An 18,510-nucleotide genomic window follows, 5' to 3' on the forward strand; every position below is an offset into this window, starting at 1 on the left:
GTACAGAGGCATAAAATATCCCCTTCTGATTTTAACTTTCCCCAAAATGAGAGCCACAGTTCCTTAGTGTGTAAAATCACAACTCTTATCACAAAATGTTGCATTGGGCCACCGTTCCATTGAAACACTCCACTTAATAGCTTAAGACTAACCCAGCCTCATTTATTACACAAGCCCTTGCCCGCTCCCACCTCAGCCTGTACCGTTGTCCTTCTTTGGAAACTAAGCATAATCCTCAAGTAATCCTTCATCCCACTGATTCAGCACGGGGAATTGTGTTGGGCATGTGTTATATCCTTGAGGGCAGCAGTGCACAATGCAGACAAGGGATTTAATGCAGTGGAAGAACACATGCAAAAGGTCCCAGCACCTCCAGGTAGAGTTGGGCCTCATCCAAAAACCTAAAGAGCCACTACCAGTCAGCATAGACAAGACCTACATGGACCAATGGTTTGACTTGGTATAAGGCAGCATCCTATGCTGATACTTTCTTAGCCAGGATATACAGATACCCAATATTTTTGGCATCAAGGCACCAAACATATAAATCCTGTTTAAGGTTGCAATTGCAGTCATTTTGTTAATTTTTTCTAGTATTGCCAACAGCTAAATTTTCAGGGCTCGCATAATTTTACGCATCGCATTTTGCAACCCCTGATGATCAGCTGAGTGATTTGCAGGTGCCTGTGTCTTTACCTGCCCCACATCTGAGAACATGGTGGGATTAGGCTTGCAGGCCAGGTAGAGCCCACTTCTGCTCTAGCAGGACTAGCATGAAACATTGCACAGATGAGAAACCAAAATAAAAATAAAAATCCTCTTGCTAAATGGGGCAGACTGGCACCCTCTTTACCACTGTAAAGCAGCTAAGAGCTCTATGCACATTGGAAATGGGACAGGGGGCCAGCTAAACTGGTGACACACAAAGTAGTCACATTATGGCAGTTCATAGCAGCAACTCTGCTTCCGCACTCTTCCTAACCTTCCCTCAATCTGAAACTTGTTAATGAATGCCAAGGTTAACTCTCTCCACCCCAGCAGCTGTTTGCACATGGAACTGCTACAGCCAGAAGGCACCAGTCGAGTGCCCATCAGTGTTACTTACAGCCCAGCTCCACAAAGACCTTCTTTGTGGTGAGCAGCTTTTACTCTGGATGCTGCCCTGTTGATAGATCTTGAAAAAGGAGGATGTGAAAATTAGGCACGTTTACAATGTGCTCTGATTCAGACAAGAGACTACAGAGATATGAATCGAGGGAAAGTGCTCCAGGGTCTGTGTGTGGAATTCTTAGTTTCAGTAGATTTGAACTTTGTGACAAATTAGTTTTAATTATCACTTATGTAGGCAGGAGGGAGAGAAGTAAGTGCGGATGTTGTGTGTACTGAAAATTAAATTAAGGTTCTGTAAGCTATAACCTGAACTTTCCCTCTGCAGAATATGACAAATTCATTTGATCTCCTTTCAAGCACATTCTTGGGTAGAACACTGAACTAGGCTATAATGCTCAGGTGAAAAGAGTGGGAGGCATTACTTCTCTGGCCTTCACCACCTTGTGGCTAACAGAAGGAAGGGAAGATTGTTAGCAGCAGCTAGCATTGCCCACATGTATATCCTAAAGAGCTTCCTGCTCCCCCGCCATGGTATCCCAGCACAAAATTTGCAAGCCATGATAAACTGCTTGAGAAAAAGCCTTCAAGTCATCTGTTCAAACTCTTTTCTCCATTCCACCTGACCATACCCCCACAGCAGATAACAGAAGAAAAAAAGGAAAGCAGCGTGGATTTAGAAGCAGGACACAGGTTTATTTATAGTAAGTCAAGTACTAGTGGGCGGGTTAATACAATAAATAAGATTTTTGTCCCGTGTACTTCCTGTTTTCCTTTGCAGAAGTTGTCAGAACAAGAGTGGTCCCTTGCTGAGAACCCCAGACATAAGGAATTCCTGCTCACCTCTGCCCTTCGATACAAATACTTCCCTACGAAATCAAGTTTAGGAAGGAAGCAAAATTAAAGTGCAAATTAAAAGGCAATTAAATGCTGGTGGCTTGTCTCACAGCCCACTGGGTGTGGAAAAAGTGTTTGGCTGGATAAATGTTCAGTGCCACAGTCAGCCCCGCCCAAACCATATTGTGCATTTGAAGGCCAACGGGCTCCATGGCAGAGGGAGAGCTTGAACACAGGAAGAATATTGCACATTTACTCAGAGGCAAGTGATCTGAATTTGCCAGCACCAGGACATTTACATTCAGGGCTCTGTTTTCCCCATCGTTCCTCTGCTCTCAAGAGGCTCCAGTACAAGAAGGACAGCAGAAGTAACCGTGTATTTGGCTTTGGTGCTGGAGTCGTGCTAGTCGTACATTCTTCATCACAGCAGCAGCACTTATCACTCTGCCCCACAATTAACACCCAAAATAAATTGGGTCACATTAAAATGCTTCTGTTCCACTGCTACCTGGAAAGGCTTTGGAGGATGCAGCATTTCTGAAAAATGACAGACAATTCCCTCTATGACAAGTCAAACTGACACAGGCAGCTGTGTTTAGTAAGGGCTAGAGGCTCCATTGACACAACTGCCAAAGTCATGGGCTTGTTCAAGAAAGATTACAGTCAAGACCCCACCCTTACTATGTTTCAGGATCCTTCACCTCACATCTTAAGCCAGCCCACAGAAGAGAACATAGATGACAGTACATGCATAATATCAGGACATACAGGAACTTTGCTAGAGCACTCCAAACCTTGAAGTGCCATTGGAAATTAAGGAATTGTTTGGCACTGATGTCTGGTGCAAGAACTCTTTCCAATGCAGAGGTGGTACATCTTAATGACCCCACTCAATACAGCCAATCCTTTATGGAGGTTGAACTCCAGCAACATACTTTCTTCCTTGGTTGATGCAACAGGAATCCTTCCCTAGTCTCAAGCTTATGTATTTAGCAAAAGACCTTTTACTGGACCTAGACATGGGACTTCTGTACTGTTCAGACAGACACAGCCCATGTCCTCCCATGCAGGTTTTTTGGCATGCTGGTTTTTGCTCTTTCAAGTCAAAATTCAGACCACAACACAGCCTTGTTTCCTTTGTCCACACTGACCACATAGGCTCCAGATGGTGACCATGCTACAGCATTGATTGAGTTGCTGAAATGAAGCAAGAAATTGTTTATTAGATTCTAGAAGTCTAGATTAACTACAGAAATGCTATTCACTTGCTCCTTGAGCCATGCAACTTTGCTAAACAATTATGCCTTTCATTAACTTTTCAAGGTATACCAGTGACACACTGAATTACAGCACAATCCTAACCACGTCTACTCATGAACTCAATGGGGCTTACTTTCAGGTAAGCAGGGTTAGGACTGCAGCCTTAATAACTTAGCCAGTCACTGAGGGAGTATATGACTTCACTCACAGGTTATTTCTATATGGCAATTGCCGCCACCACACAAGACCTCTGGCATTTTTATGGTATCATCTTGGCTCACCTGTGATGCTTGGAGAGTACCCTCTCCACTTTTCCGGTAAGCACATTCCAAATATAGAGTGACCCTTCTGCTGAGCCAGCCACCACATAATTCCCATCAGGGCTGAAAAATCATGTATGTGGTAAAGGGAGAGAGCAGAAAAAGATGAATTTTACTTCAAGACTTATTTACCTTTTGTCAAGATACTGACCTCCATAACTAATTTATACTGTGCTCATAATTATTTATTTTATTTGTTTATTCTATTTCTATGCCGCCTTTTGGCCAAAGGCCCTCAAGGCGGCTCACAAAAAAAATAAAATAAATACAAATACAAAATACACATCAGAAAAGAATACAGTGCACAAAAATTCAAACAAAATATTAACAGCGTTTAAAAAACAAGGTAATGTAAAATCACTATGAAATTCTGCCCAAAGCCTCCTAGAAAGTGCAGCACAGACACAGTATTTTTATTATTTGATTTATATCCCACACTTCCTCCCAGTAGGAGCCCAGAGTGGCAGAGCGACCCATATCCATTTAAAGCTAGGGCTTTCAAGTTATGAGCTAAACACTCTTTTCAGACCCTGGAGAGAATCTGATCCAAATCCAGAAAGGACATAGTAATGGTTTCAATGAAACTGCAGTACTCAAGGGTGTCAAACACAGGCGACAAGGGTTCAAACATGGGGTTTAACACCTACTCTAAAAACTAAAGCCTATGGCCATTCTACCTGAACACGCCCAATCTCATCTGATTTCGAAAGCTAAGCAGAGTCAGGCTTGGTTAGTACTTGGATGCGAAACCACCTGGGACTACCGGGTGCCGTAGGCTTAGAGGAAGGCAACAGTAAACCACCTCGGAATACCTCTTACTATGAAAACCCTATGAATATATATATATATAAAAAGATTCATAGGGTCGCCATAAGTTGTATTCAACAGGAAGGCATATAACAACCTGGGCTCCTGCTGGGAAGGGCGGGATATAAATGAAATAATAATAACAACTAAAAATGAAGACAACTATGTTACAATTATTTGACAATGTATCTGCTATTTCCAAATTCCATTCTGCAATATGAATACAGTAAAAGAGCTGCTTGTCCAACCAGGGGACAAGGTGTCATAAAAGAATAGAGATCTCCCTGGAATGGTGGCAATACAGACAAGAGTTGGTGCTACATTACTTTCTTCTTGTCTAGAGGACTATAAAAACTGTGCTCCAACGCAAAGCAACAATTAGCAGCACTGCAAGTTAGTTATGGGCTATAATTCACAACGTTTTCAGGAAAGCTAGTCCTCTGTAAGGAGGTACTCAAAATATCTTCTGTCTAATTAGTGGAAACAAAATGTGCTTCCATCTAGAGCTTCATACCAGCATAGAACCTCTAATCTATCTCAAAAGGGAAGTACAAAGTCCACCCCTCCACTTTTGTTATTAAGTACCCACTGATCAGATGTTTCTCTATGTGGAACCTGTCTTCCAGTCCCACCAGGCATCCTGTGCAAAAAAATAATAATAGATCATATCCATACAAGGAAGCTAAAGATCTGAAGCTAATGCTGGATCTTTTAATTCTTAAGACTCAAAAGTTCTTGTGGAATCCTGGTTAGTCTGTCATGAAATTTGGCAATATTTTCAATAAGGAGAATTACCTACGGCCTTGAAAGTGCATAAAAATCGGAAATTTATCACACCCCTCTCAAGTGCCCTATGGTCTAACCAACTCAGCTTCTTACCTGAATACAGCTCTGGTCCAATCAGAACCACATTTAAACCCTAGGGCACTGGAGGAAGAAAAACAAGTACAAAAATGGTTCAATAAAAATGTGTCCTTCAAATATTAATTCCACAACAGCTATAAAACCACTGACATTTCATCTCTACAGATCCAAAGATTAATAAGCCAATAACAAGAAGTTTTCCTCACAGTACCCTCTTTCATCAAGTACGTGAACCTGGTCCCCCACACCACTGGATTTAATAAAGAACAGGTTTGTGTATTAGTATGAGATGGGCAATCAAAGCAGAGATTTTCCAGGTCCAAACTAGCCTACTAGCTTTGCCAGATGTCATCAGGGCAAACCCTACAGTCCTAGTCTCAACACTACACAAATAGCAGACTTATAACTCTACAACCCACTTGTAGAATGGTACTCACCTGAAAGTCTGTTTGACAACATTGAGTCTGAGATCAATAATCTTCAACAGATCATCTCGCGAACAGGTGAGGAGCTCTGTTCTCTCTGGGTTTAGATCTAGAGCTGTAATCCTACCAAGCAATTCCATTTCCCGTACTACACTCTCTGTTCTAAAAACAGAAGGTGACATCAGTTAACATTTCATTAAGAGTACCTCCATCAGGTTCTTCAGCATGTGAGAATGCTAAAGCCTCACTAACAACAAACATGATTATGAATAAGGGATGGAATGGGTATCATGATTCACATAATATACACAGGACTGGAGATTCTATGCTGTACCACTTGCAGTCAGGAACAGAATTTATTTTTTTAACCATTTGAGCAAGAATGTAAAGACAATCACATGTTTCTAATCTGAACGCTTGCAAAGAAATATTTTAAGTAGTGATAGGTAAACTCATCTTGGTTTGATTCAGAATCAGCTCTGTATTTATGAGTTTTCTTGATGAATTAAAAAAAACTTTATTTGTTTTCCAGGAGTTCTCCCTTAGCTCATGGTGTTTTCAACAGCCCTTGAAGATATCACAACTTTTTCATCCAATCCCTGACACTGATTACAGCTCATACACAACTGTGAAAAAAGCCTTAAAGACCCATTTTTAAGATTCCAGGGAACAATGCAGTCCTTGATCCATCTACATAAGGCACAGCTCAAGGAATCCCCCATGCCTTGGAAGCAGGGGAGCTTCTCTGATCACACTGTCTGATCTAAATGAACCACAGCTAAGGCAGGGTGCCCTCACTCTGTTTGTCCCCTTCTACTAGCCCATCCCCCAGCTCAAACCACAGTAACTCAAGGGACTTAAAAACTATATGGGCTATATTGTTTGTTTTAAAATATATTTTACTGATCTTAACGTATTGTAATCAGCCCTGTCATCACTTGTGATGAAGAACAAGATATAATACATATGTATTTTTGAATTTCTTATGTGCCAACTTGGCCACTTTTACTTCCCCTCCCCGCAAAATAGCTTACCTAATATCCCAAAAGCGAATTTTCTTGTCAAAATGTCCACTCATCACACATTGCTCTGTACATACTAGATCATTGCAGCTGGAGCCTGCAAATACTGTTTTTATACCTTAAAAAAGGACAGGAATAACTTCACTGAATCCATGTTCTTCTCAACAAAAATCACAGTTAAACAGTACTATCATTCATGCACCAAACAAGATTACTGGAATCCTGTAGCTTTATCAAGTTTATTCCAGTAGAAGGGTGATTGACCAGTAAGACACCAGCCCCCATAAGCCAACCCCTCTATTCCCATGCAATTGTTAAAGAAAATTAGTTCCATAGAAGTGGTGATCAATCTTACCCTGTCACAAGAATTTCAAACAGAATGGTAACCTGGCACCCTCTTGCTGGGCATTGCAGGAATACAAAAACATTGAACAACAAGAGGCATGCCAAGGAAAGCACAGCTTTGCAACTGAACATGCTCAAATTAAATACAGCCTTTGAGGACACTGGAGAGCCCTCTTGCTCAACTGCTTAAAGATTCAGTAGCTGCTATTAAGACTCCTTGCAGTGCAATATAGAAGTTAATGGATCCGACACAGCTACAGGATAAGCAGTGCTGCTTGATTTAAATCTTTGGAGAGAGCAACAGAAGGAATTGGTGGACAACTTCAGGCTAGTTAGAAGGTAAAAGCCAAAGCCAGTCTGGTATCAGAATGTGTCTTTCCCAAGCTAGCATGCTATTGAGGTTGCTGAAACCATAGCCATATATATCTATATCTCGACATGTAGCTGAAGTAGTTTCTGGAAGTTTTTGCTGCTCCCACAGAGAAGCAACAAGAGATACAGCTACTGGCTAAATTGGATTAATGCAGATTCTTGTAATGGCCAAATCATGCATGGATGGTAGCAGAAGTGACTGGCCTAGATATGCGTTGGCACAAGGGTACAGTTCACTAAACACATCGCAAAACAAGAGTAAATAATTACTTAGAAGAAAAAAGTATTAAGATATTATATAAGAGATAATACATATTGGTTATTCTCATTCAAAAACAGACATCACATACAGAAAAAGTCAGCAATTCAACCTAACTCAGAAAGGTGGCTAAAGTGATGGATGTTTTGTGTAAAGACAACAGGCAGGCAGGCAAACAAAACATGTTACTAAATCAAAACATTTCAATGCAGGTATATAGCCTTGTTTAGCCTTTTAAGAGGAACTAGCATATTATATGCTCATGTCCCCTTATAGAGGCACACAGGATATTTTTCTCCTGCCACTGCTGTGGCTTCAATGTGGAGACGGATCAGAAGCCCAGGCCTATTTCAGAACTGGGTTTCATCTCTTTCCTGTTATCAGAAGAGCATCTCCATGTACTGAAAAAATTGTCAACTGATTAGCCGTTTTGAAGACTTTGGGTATCAACAAGAAGCCCAACTGTGCTTATCAGTGGATTGTGGGTTTGGCACATTACTCACTTAGGGAACTACCCACTAAACACTGTACTTGAAACACCCAGGAAACAAACTACTTTGATTCCAAGTAGGTATCAGAATCTTAATAGAGGGGTGATCAGTAGCTGTTTTATATGCTTTGAGAAGTAATCAGTCAATAGAAGTTCTGCTCTTGCCCCTTTCAGTACATGCAAGACACACACAAGAAAGGGAACCGCTACTATATACGTGGAACAGTTTCCTTACAGACTTTGCTGCGCAGGTCCCAAAGCTTGAGGGTTCTGTCGTGACTTCCAGATACAATGCGTGCATTGTCCAATAGGAATTTGGCTGACAAGACTTTTCCACTATGCCCCGTGAGTGTGTGCTAGAAAGAAATTGATATCATGTCCGTGAATACACTTTACAACAGTTGCTCTCTTCAGTCATGCCATTCAATCATTTAGCAAGAACACAACGCTGAAAGTGTTACCCAGCCTCCAATATAGACTGAGATCTAACAAATTCCTAGTTCTGTTTAAAACATCGGTTTAAGCACTGGGTTTGCTAGCCCTCAAATCAGAGGACAAAATGCTGTTTAGCTGGGTGAGACGTTGGTAGTCATGGAGGAAAGCCTATAAGCAACAATCACTAAATGGAATCTAAGTGTTCAGTGACAATATACCCCAAATATGCCACAATGATGGCGAGGATATACAACAGGGGATGGCTCTCATCACTGTATCCTGCTTGTCAGCTTCCCAGAGTTATATGGGTGGCTAACTAGCTATACCTATATCTTATCCAGCAAAGCAGTTCCGGGAATCTTAAGGACTTATTTCCAGGTTCACACAACTTAGTATTTAGTTATATGAAGCTCCTTAATACTGAGACAGACCATGGTCCATCTAGCTTATTATCCACTCCAACTAGCAGAATACACTTTCCCCAGTCCTCCTACTCTGGAACATTTTAAACTGGACCTGGGACCACCTGCATTCAAATAGTATACTCAACCATTGAGCTATGGCAGAAAGAGATTAGAAAATGAAAGAGATGAACATAGAATCATAGAATAGTAAAGTTGAAAGGGGCCTATAAGGCCATCAAGTCCAACCCCCTGCTCGATGCAGGAATCCAAATCAAAGCATTCTCGACAGATGGTTGTCCAGCTGCCTCTTGAATGCCTCCAGTGTTGGAGAGCCCACTACCTCTCTAGGTAATTGGTTCAATTGTTGTATGGCTCTAACAGTTAGGACGTTTTTCCTGATGTTCAGTTGAAATCTGGCTTCCTGCAACATGAGCCCATTATTCCGTGTCCTGCACTCTGGGACAATCGAGAAGAGACCCCAGCCCTCCTCCTTGTGACAACTTTTCATGTACTTGAAGAGTGCTATCATATCTCCCCTCAGTCTTCTGTTCACCAGGCTAAACACGCCCAGTTCTTTCAGACTCTCAACATGAGATGTGCCTTCATTGCTTACTAAGACCAACTTCAAAATGCAACTGAGAAATACACATCTTTAATCTGTTGCTTTCTCAGAAGTCTGTGTCATCCTTTAGAAGTTCTTTAAATATTAATATTAAAATGCATTTTTAAAAAAATTCTGCAAAGTATATAGCTTCTTAGGAAAGCCTCCAAGAATCTATCCCAGTTTCTCTCATGCAGTTTACAAACAGTAGATGCAATCACTGCACCAGGGGTATCAGCAATCTGTATCAGTCAGGTTTACCATAAAAGCTTTTGTAGGTAACTCCATTTTGAAAGGTATCAAGTGTTGTGGTTAAAATTCTGTAGCAGACCTCTGCAAGTTTCTAGCATATTTTGCTATTTAGAAGGCTAGCGAGAAGCAGGCATATAGGTATGCTTCTGGGGGAAAAGACACTCACCCGTAATCGATGATCATCCACAGTCCAGATCCTACTGGCAAAGTCATTTGAAGCTGCTAATAAATAAGAGCCCTGTTGAAATATAATTTTAACCTTTCTTTAATAGTTTTATTCTTTTAGAACAGGGATGGGGAACCTGTGGTCCTCCAGATGTTATGTGGACTACACCTTCCATCACACCTAACCACTTGCCATGCTGGCTAGGGCTGATGAGAGCTGTAGTCCAACACCAGCTGTAGGGCAACTGGTTCCCTACCCCTTTTCCAGCAATGTTTTCTAGAACCACAAGCACCTGCATGGTCCTTTGAACCTAAAAATACTGCTTTCCATTATATTATTATCCCTCTGCATTATCTCATTTCAGGCTACTGCCAAATTCTGCCACTTCTTGGTCTCTCATTATTAAGTCTCTTTCTTGATCTCCTCCCCTGTTCTCTCTTTTGATATTAAGATAGTGAGTACCCTTATCATTAAGAGTCTGTACTGGCTTTCTGTACAAGCTTCTTTCCTTAGATGCAAGTCCCTCTATCCCAGTTCTCTTTACTCATCTATCATTTCCCACAGTTTTCACACTTACTGCCCCACCCTATTCCTTCTCCCATTTCTGCCTTCTCACCTTCTTTCTGCCACAACAGATAATTTGACAGCACTCTTGGGAAGAGAAAAATGTTTTGCTCCAAAAGAGGTCTCAGCTAAAAGATTGAGATCATATACCCAGATGTTGCTCCAATACCTCAAACTCCTTTAACTGTTTATGTTGGATAGCAATATCAGCCGTGTCTACCCAGTACTGTAGAGTAACACAAGTTGAATATATCTCTACTTTTCAGCAAATACTGTCCAAATCATAGCACGTCTAGAGTATGATGGATGAGAAATTGCTGGGAGCTACAATGGTAAAGAGGGCAAACCACTGGGAAAATCAGACCTTTTACTATTCATCATTGACCTCAGCAAAACATTGTTAGGCCCAGATTCCAAAAGCAGCAGATAATTATGCCAAATGCCTTAGAGTTAGTAACATTTCATACCCTGGCAAAAAAAATTAGTGTACATCATTATGTTATGTATAGAAGGCCTAACCAAGTTAAAGTAAATATACAGCAGTGCCAAAATGGCTCATAATTGTGTACCTATTTCTGGATAACTATTTCATTTTCCCAGAAGGTTTTCTTCAGTGATGTGGTTTGGGATGTGGGGTGGGAAACTGTTGCCAAAAAAACGGGGTACAACACATACTCACTGCACTATCAAACTCTATGCTTGTAATCCCTGCATTACTGCCAGAGAGGGAGCCTTTCAGTTCACATTTGTCTGCAGGGCAAAAAAAGAAACAAGAGTTGAGAAGCAAGAAAAAGCTTGAACCCAGGTCTATTTCATTCAGCCAAACTAAGAACAATATTTATTTACTTTGGTAAATTATAACCTGCTCTTCATGAAAATCAATGCCAGAGTGGAGTACAACATAAAATATATTATAAGACAATCTGGGGGGGAAAATCAAACCACAACAATATATCAGGTTTATCACAGCACCACAAGAGAGACAAAGTATCTCAAGTCAACATTGCAACAATAAAAAGACACAGAACTGATCTCCCAAGATTAGTGACATACAGCATTAGGTCATTTCCACCTTCTTGACCATCTGAAGCTCATTTGCAAACAAGACAAATCGCTGGTCCATCTGGTTCAGTACTGTCTACTCTGACTGATGGTGGCTCTCCAGAGCCTTGGCCGGAGAGTCTTTCCCAGCCTTCATAGCCAAGAGCCTTTTAACTGGACATGTCAGAGACTCAACCTGGAACCTTCTGCATCCAAAGTATGTGCTGCACCACTGGAATTATGAGTCCTCTCTTCTTTGAGTAGTGAGATGTTTGGGAGCAGACATTTATCATCACAGCTGAGTGAAGAGTTGAATATAGGTTGCCTACATCCAAATCCAATATTCTAAGACACTACATTAGAATAGCTCCCAAGGCTTCTCAGTTCTGCACTGTAGCTGCAGAACTAGCTAATCATTTTGAACACGTCAACTACTAAGAAGTCTTAGAAGGAAGCTCTTTTTGTCCACCAGGGATTCAAAACACGGCAAGTCTTTGCTTTTTCTTATTCTACGCCTTTAAGGGCTTACCTCCAAAAACTTCCCAGAGTTTGACTCTCCGGTCCAAGCCTCCTGTTGCCAGTAACCGAGAGCCAGGGCTGAACTGCACTGCATTCACCTCCCCATCATGAGCATCCTAGTAGAGATGGGGAAGAAACAATACATGAACAGTTATATAGATGTTGTGTTATGTTACGGTTTATTTCTAGGCCACCTTTTGGCCAAAAAGGCCCCCAAGGCAGCTTACACACAAATAGAAAAACACAAATACAAAATATAAATAAAAACAATACAATTTACAAAAAATCAAGCTAACAAAATCCTAGCATTTCTAAAAAGTAACATCAGGAGAGTCCAGATTTGTCAGCATGTGGAAGCTTGAAGCATGAACCACACTCACACAACACTAAACGGATCATGTATCAGATCTGTCAGAACTGTTAGTTTTCCATTTGATTTCAAATACAAGAAACCAAACTCACATGACAACCAGTTCTCTAAAATAAAAATCTCCAGAACAATGGCTCTGGGGTTTTTAGTCTCCCAAACGTTTCTCTCTAGCTGAGCCAGTGGGATAAAAGACTATCTCTTATTTTGAAATTATATATAATTTTAAGAAAGGGAAGGATAGAGGAAAGCAGGGGATGTGCTGTGGTTTTTAAGACTGTGCACTGTGGTTACAAAGTTACTAAAGGAATGATAAAAAATTGAGATATGACACATATGTCATTACTTGTTAAACCAGATAACATGTTAACTTGTGTTACTGCTGCCCAAACATTCACTGCAAAATACTGGAAGAATGATAAAGGTCTACATACTGAAAAGCGTTCAAGAAAAATATGGCACTATGCTGTATATCACAGTGATGGTAGATAAGCTTTTGTCCCCAGAATGTTGTGTTGTTTATTGAGTACAAAACACCAAACAGGTTTTAAAGACAGCATTTTTTATTTTTAAAAAAAATCCCTAAACCAGATTTGCTTAATATTGTTGTGTATATTGTTGGCAATGAAGATCTACCATATTGTTTGAGGATCCTAAACACCTAAACTGCAGAATCTTCTTTATGCATTGTATTTTCTTTCTTCGTTTTATCTGAAGGAACGCCTCCAGCATCACCAATCATGCCGCCTGACAAGATCAGCCACACAAGACCTTCTCTCAGTCCCACCAGTTAAAGTAGCTAGGCTGGTGCGGACCAGAGAGAGGGCATTTTTGATCGTGGCTCCCACCCTCTGGAATTCCCTCCCATTCAATCTTCGCCATGCCCCCTCCCTGTCAAGTTTCCGCCGGACCTTGAAAACCTGGCTGTTCAGGCAGGCCTATGGGATTTCTGGGGTGGGTTAGTCTTTTAATTGTTGTTACTAACTGGTGTTTAAATTAATTATCGATTACGGTCCTTTCTTGGTGTTTATATTGTATTTTATTGTATTGTACGTCACCTAGAGTGGTCGTTCATTTGGCCAGATAGGCAACTCAAAAATAAAATTTTATTATTATTATTATTTATTATTCTTACCATTAACTGAATTAGTTCTAGATGCCTGTCATTTTAGTGACTTGACATCTTTTCTAAACAGATGAAACCATTAAAAAGTGCAATTAATGTAGGAAAATTGGTCTTTTAAACAGAATGAACTTCCTTTTGCACCATTCACAATTATGAGGTCTCAGCTTGAAAACTAAAGATCATGCACATTATGACACATCCCAAAACTAGCAGCTCCTTGACTATTTATGTTGGATGACAGTCAGTGCCAAGCCCCTTACACTATAGGCAACAAGCACTGACTTTATCCACATAATGTCAGCAGCCTCACAACACCTCACAGCATTACTGTAGTGTGGATGAAAGAGAAAATAAAGCTGCTGGGAGAAAGTAATGGGTGTGCAAGTCACTAGTGCAATCAGGCTTTTCTTCAGTCATCACTGACCTCAGCAAAAAAAATCTATTAATGGATGGGGCACTAGCAGAGTTTGGGACTTATTTTAGAAAAATCATAAGCCAAGCAAAAGGTTGTGGTAGCCAGGAACGGGCCTCTCCTTTGGCCATGGATCTCACATTCTGTATGGTCAGGTACAATCCCTCAGTTCCAAGTATCAGGCTGGAAAGGGTGGGGATTGCAAACTCTATTATTATTTATTTACTTGATTTATATCCTGCCCTTTCTCCCAGTAGGAGCCCAGGGTGGCAACTCTAGCCTTCCTGTCATCCTTTGTGCTGGGAAGGGGTCAGGGGTCACCATGCAATTACCAGGATGATCACCTTCCACCTCTGCTGCTCCAAGGTTGGAAGGCAGGCAGGCTGGATCCTATCATGCTCACCAGAGGGTGGTTGCAAACTCTCAAATGCAAGCAAGTTAAAATGTAGAAGCATGAGAGGACCTCCCCATAAATCCCAATGGTTATGGTTATATGGTAAGCACAAGACAGTGGGGAGAAATCAGTCAGCAAGAACAGGTTTACCTAGAAATTAAGCTATTCAGCAATCAGTTTTACTTCCAAAAAGAATGTCTCTTAAATATACTTACAAAGACACACGCTGCAGTGGTAGGGACTCGCACCTCTTTGCTTCCACCCGGATGTACATCAGTGTTATCTTGAGGGACAGGACATGACGATAAAGAGCGCCTCCTGAGAAAGGGCACATCCAATACATATAGTTATGCATAGACGGGAACTAGCTGTGTCTCCAAATTACGGCAGGGGGATGATCCCGACTAGACAAGAGGATAAGAATGGGACGGAAGGGGCAGAGAGACTCAGGCCCGATTCAAGCATTACAGAGTTGGGTGGTTGCACCCAAATAGATGGTTTTGCATGGTTTAGGCTCTACTGGCTGCTAGAAACTTTGCAACTGGCTTCTCATGCGTACCAGCTGGACTGCATGGCAACTCTCTAAGCCAATGCCGGAATGGGAGGAGACCTTACCATATTACAGCAGCCATGCAGAGTCCTCAATTAAAACTAATGATTCAAGGATCATCACCAAGTCAAATTCCTCCAGCTTTTAAAATTATTTTAAAACAGTGCTTATTTTTCTCCCATATAAAGTAAATCCCATTGAATTGCACAGGTACATACTACGAATGCTCCCTAGTCTAAAGCTCATATTGCATTTCTACATCTAGACATGGATATTTTTCTTAATGCAGGAAGAAACTACAATGACTGGCCACAGCACAATCATTGTGACTACTGTTAACTTGACAATGAACTCTGCTATTGTTTTCACCCAGTCTTCATCTAAGAGGGTAATGGGCACCTTTTAATAGAGAAGTCTTTTCACTGCTACAGAAATAACATCAAAACAAGGCAGTTGCTTCAACATCCCTCACTCACATGCTGGATTAAGTGTGAATAATTTCAAGCGAATTTTCACCTGGCAGTATCAGAAGAGTGATGTCCCAAAAGGGGAGACTCAGACAGACTGGAGGGAAAGATCAGAGGTCAGCACACAGCAGATGTAAGGAACAGGAAAACAAAAGAAAAAGGGAGAGGGGAGAAGAGGCAGAAGCTAGAAAATGTTGAGATAAGGACAACTGTTTGCAATCCTCGCATCACTGAAAGGTTGGCGTACATTGAACCAATAAGTAACAAAAGAGGTGAATGTATTCTAACCTACCCAAAGATATTAGTGATAGAGTCCAGAAGGCCTCCAGCTGGCTGGGAGTGTCGCTTACTAAAGAGGAGGGGAGGACAGATTTAAACCTTATTGTTCAAGCAGAGATCAAAAACACACATAGCCCACACCATGCAACAAGGAGAGTATTTCTCCTTCTCAAAGCCCCAAATTCAACCAGGAAATTCAAATTCAGGACAGTCCCAAAAGCCACCATGGTGGAACTGAAGAAATAATGCTCACATCCCCAATTATGAATTGAGTGCAATTCATACTGGCTGATGAGCAAAGAGAGGCACCTTAAAGAGAATTAAGTCATTTAGACCTTGAGAATAAGATTGGAAGTAAGAAATAGAAGTTTCCAGATTTAACCAAAGCACTCAGGCGATGATGTTCCACAAGAAGCTGAGCACATATTGGTGCTTATACTGAAATATACTCATAGCCATAGGTTCTTATGGAGAGTAGCTCCATAAGAACCTTTTATTGAGAAAAGGAGACAGTTTGGCTTTTAAAACGATTTTAGGGGGCAACAGTTCAGTGACAGAGCACATGTTTTGCATGCAGAAAGTCCCAAGTTCAATTCCCATCATCTCCATCCTGGGCTGAGAGACCCTGGGAAGTGTGACAATACTGGGCTAGATGGGTCTGACTCAGTGGGTGGTATCCAACAAAGTCATTCCACTAGCACAAGGACTTTGGGCTGTGCAACAGAATTTCCCATCCTTCTCCTTGCGTGCTGCCTCCCTAAATTTGGGGAGGGTGCACAGGGAAGGTCCATTACACATGTGGAAATCCTTCTGCTAGCAGAGGTACTTTGTTGGAAACAGCCCAGGATAAAGACAGCTTGACAGGGGGAAAGGTCATAGCTCAGCGGTAGGGCATTTGCCTTGCATGCTGAAGGTTCCAGGTTCAGTCCCTGGCATCTCCAGATAGGGCTCACAATGCCCCTGTGTGAAACCCTGAAGAGCCTGTTAGTCCGCGTAGACAATACTGAGTAAGATGGACCAACGGTCTGACTCCATATAAGGCAGCTTCCTATGTTCCTAGCTGCATATATGATTTCCCTTGTTAATTATGGTGGCGTTTGCAAATTTACATTTTCTATCTCTTAGTCTTCCAAATGCTTAAAGCCAGGTTGCTTCACTCTCTCCTTCCCCCTGTAGTTGCTGCCACCATGACAAGGCTATGCCGCAGCCAGAAGGAGAGCAACACGGTAATCCCAGTTCTCTGAAGCTGCGAGTGGCAACTGGGACAGCTGCACTGTGGTCCTTTCAGTCAAGAGAAGAACTGTCTGCAAGAGCTCCACACATCATGCCTCCTCTTAACTGGAAGAGCACCACCGATATGGCAGTGTTGCCAACTCTTGGCCTTGATTACATTAGACCGACAGTGCTCCGTGATTCCAGGAACAAGCACCACCATGGTAAAGCGGACTTGTGGAAAAAAGGGGCGGGTACTGCTCACTCTCTTTCCTGGGAGAACCTACAGACGAGCAGCAAGCTATTATTCTGAGATACTTCTACTAAAGTATAATGATACTGTAAAAAAACTATCCCTAGCAATAAAAAGTGCAGCGAAAAAGAGAGGTGTGTCCCACAATAACCCTCCCCCTGAAACCTCACAGAACTTCAAAACTAGTAACTTCCTGAATACCACAAGCAGATTTCATTGCACTTTTCCCCACTAAAATGAATGGGAACACAGAACTTCATTCCATTTAAACAGGGTCTGTTTGGAGATATACCCAGTAAATTAATTGCCTCCTCTGCTGATGTTAGCCAAGAATTCATAAATACATTAACACTGGAAACACAAACTTTCTCAAGGCATTTTCCCTTTCAAGACACAACAGCAGCCAGCAGTTCTCAAACTGTTGCATAATTAAACATACCTACTATTCTGCCTCCCCGCTTCCCCACCACTTGGAAATATTTTATTAACTTCTGGGAGAGTGTGAAATCCATCCTTCTCTCCTCCCTCTTCTTACCTGGCTGTTCGAGTGACAGCACGCACCGGAGAGGTCTCATCAGTAGGATCAGAAGTTTCATCCGTCAGCACTTCAATATCGTCATCCCTGGAGGACAGGATCATGCCTTTTTTATAATCATTTGAGTGTTGATGCACATATAGGCATTTTGGCTTAGCAGCTCCCTACCATTTTAACAGAATTCATAAGCTGGTTTCCCTACACAGCTAAAGGGAAAGGAACTCTGCAATCTGTCCTTTTACAGCCATATTTAGTCATATTTTGCCCTTGGAATTCCAGCTGAACCTTTTCATTTTGTTTTCATTTTGCCAAGTGCAATTTCTGTGTACTCCAAAGCAGAACTAAAAAAAATTGAGGGAAATCAACTTGGGATTCTATAATAAAGTAACCTCAAGAACAGCCAGGCAATTAAGTACAAAAAAAGTGATAAGATGACAGAACTAATTAGCCCCCATACACTAGTAATCTGTGTCCTGTAGAAAAAGAAGATGACATTTTATAGTTTGTTTCTTTTTTTGCCACAGCCAACAGCAACTTGTTTTATCTAGGGGAAGTAGGAAGTCAATTCAACGTGGAAGCCTGAGGTGTCTACCCTACCAGTCTCTTGTGAAGACCCCAAAATCAGCAAGCCAAGGGTAGCCCAGAGGGGTTGGCTGAGGGGTTCAGAGATATCCAAGGAAGATGCAGATTGTCAGGACAAGGCCCCACCATGTGTTTGGAAGTGCACTAAGAAGCTTCTGGCCAGGGGGCAGGGAGGAAAAGGCAATGGATGCAGTCGAACCTTTCCCCTCTCCAAAGAGGCTGCCGAGGGAGAACACAGGCCAC

The 18,510-nt window shown here is 41.6% G+C and overlaps 1 protein-coding gene and 2 non-coding genes across 5 annotated transcripts; all 3 read right to left on the reverse strand.

Moving 5' to 3' along the window:
- Window positions 1-1,762: 1,762 nt before the first annotated feature.
- Window positions 1,763-17,804, reverse strand: LOC133389212 (autophagy-related protein 16-1-like). 3 transcript variants are annotated; one of them, XM_061636445.1, is made up of 13 exons: window positions 17,686-17,804; window positions 15,699-15,755; window positions 15,456-15,503; window positions 14,605-14,707; window positions 12,101-12,206; window positions 11,210-11,280; window positions 9,967-10,038; window positions 8,344-8,464; window positions 6,655-6,760; window positions 5,633-5,782; window positions 5,211-5,258; window positions 3,486-3,587; window positions 1,763-3,141 (listed from the first exon to the last, which is right to left on the reverse strand). In XM_061636445.1, the coding sequence occupies exons 1-13, from the start codon at window positions 17,787-17,789 to the stop codon at window positions 3,048-3,050; spliced, it is 1,182 nt and encodes a 393-aa protein (XP_061492429.1). In that variant the 5' UTR covers window positions 17,790-17,804; the 3' UTR covers window positions 1,763-3,047. The 3 variants fall into 3 exon arrangements, with proteins under 3 accessions (XP_061492429.1, XP_061492430.1, XP_061492431.1); XM_061636446.1 differs by lacking the exon at window positions 15,456-15,503; XM_061636447.1 differs by lacking the exons at window positions 15,456-15,503; window positions 15,699-15,755.
- LOC133389890 (small Cajal body-specific RNA 6) lies at window positions 10,651-10,916 on the reverse strand. The gene has a single exon (XR_009764197.1). It is a non-coding gene; the product is annotated as a small Cajal body-specific RNA 6 (non-coding RNA).
- Window positions 13,740-14,008, reverse strand: LOC133389891 (small Cajal body-specific RNA 6). Its single transcript, XR_009764198.1, has one exon. It is a non-coding gene; the product is annotated as a small Cajal body-specific RNA 6 (non-coding RNA).
- Window positions 17,805-18,510: the final 706 nt, after the last annotated feature.

This window comes from Rhineura floridana, chromosome 7 (assembly GCF_030035675.1).
Source record: "Rhineura floridana isolate rRhiFlo1 chromosome 7, rRhiFlo1.hap2, whole genome shotgun sequence".
NCBI classification, from domain to species: domain Eukaryota; kingdom Metazoa; phylum Chordata; class Lepidosauria; order Squamata; family Rhineuridae; genus Rhineura; species Rhineura floridana.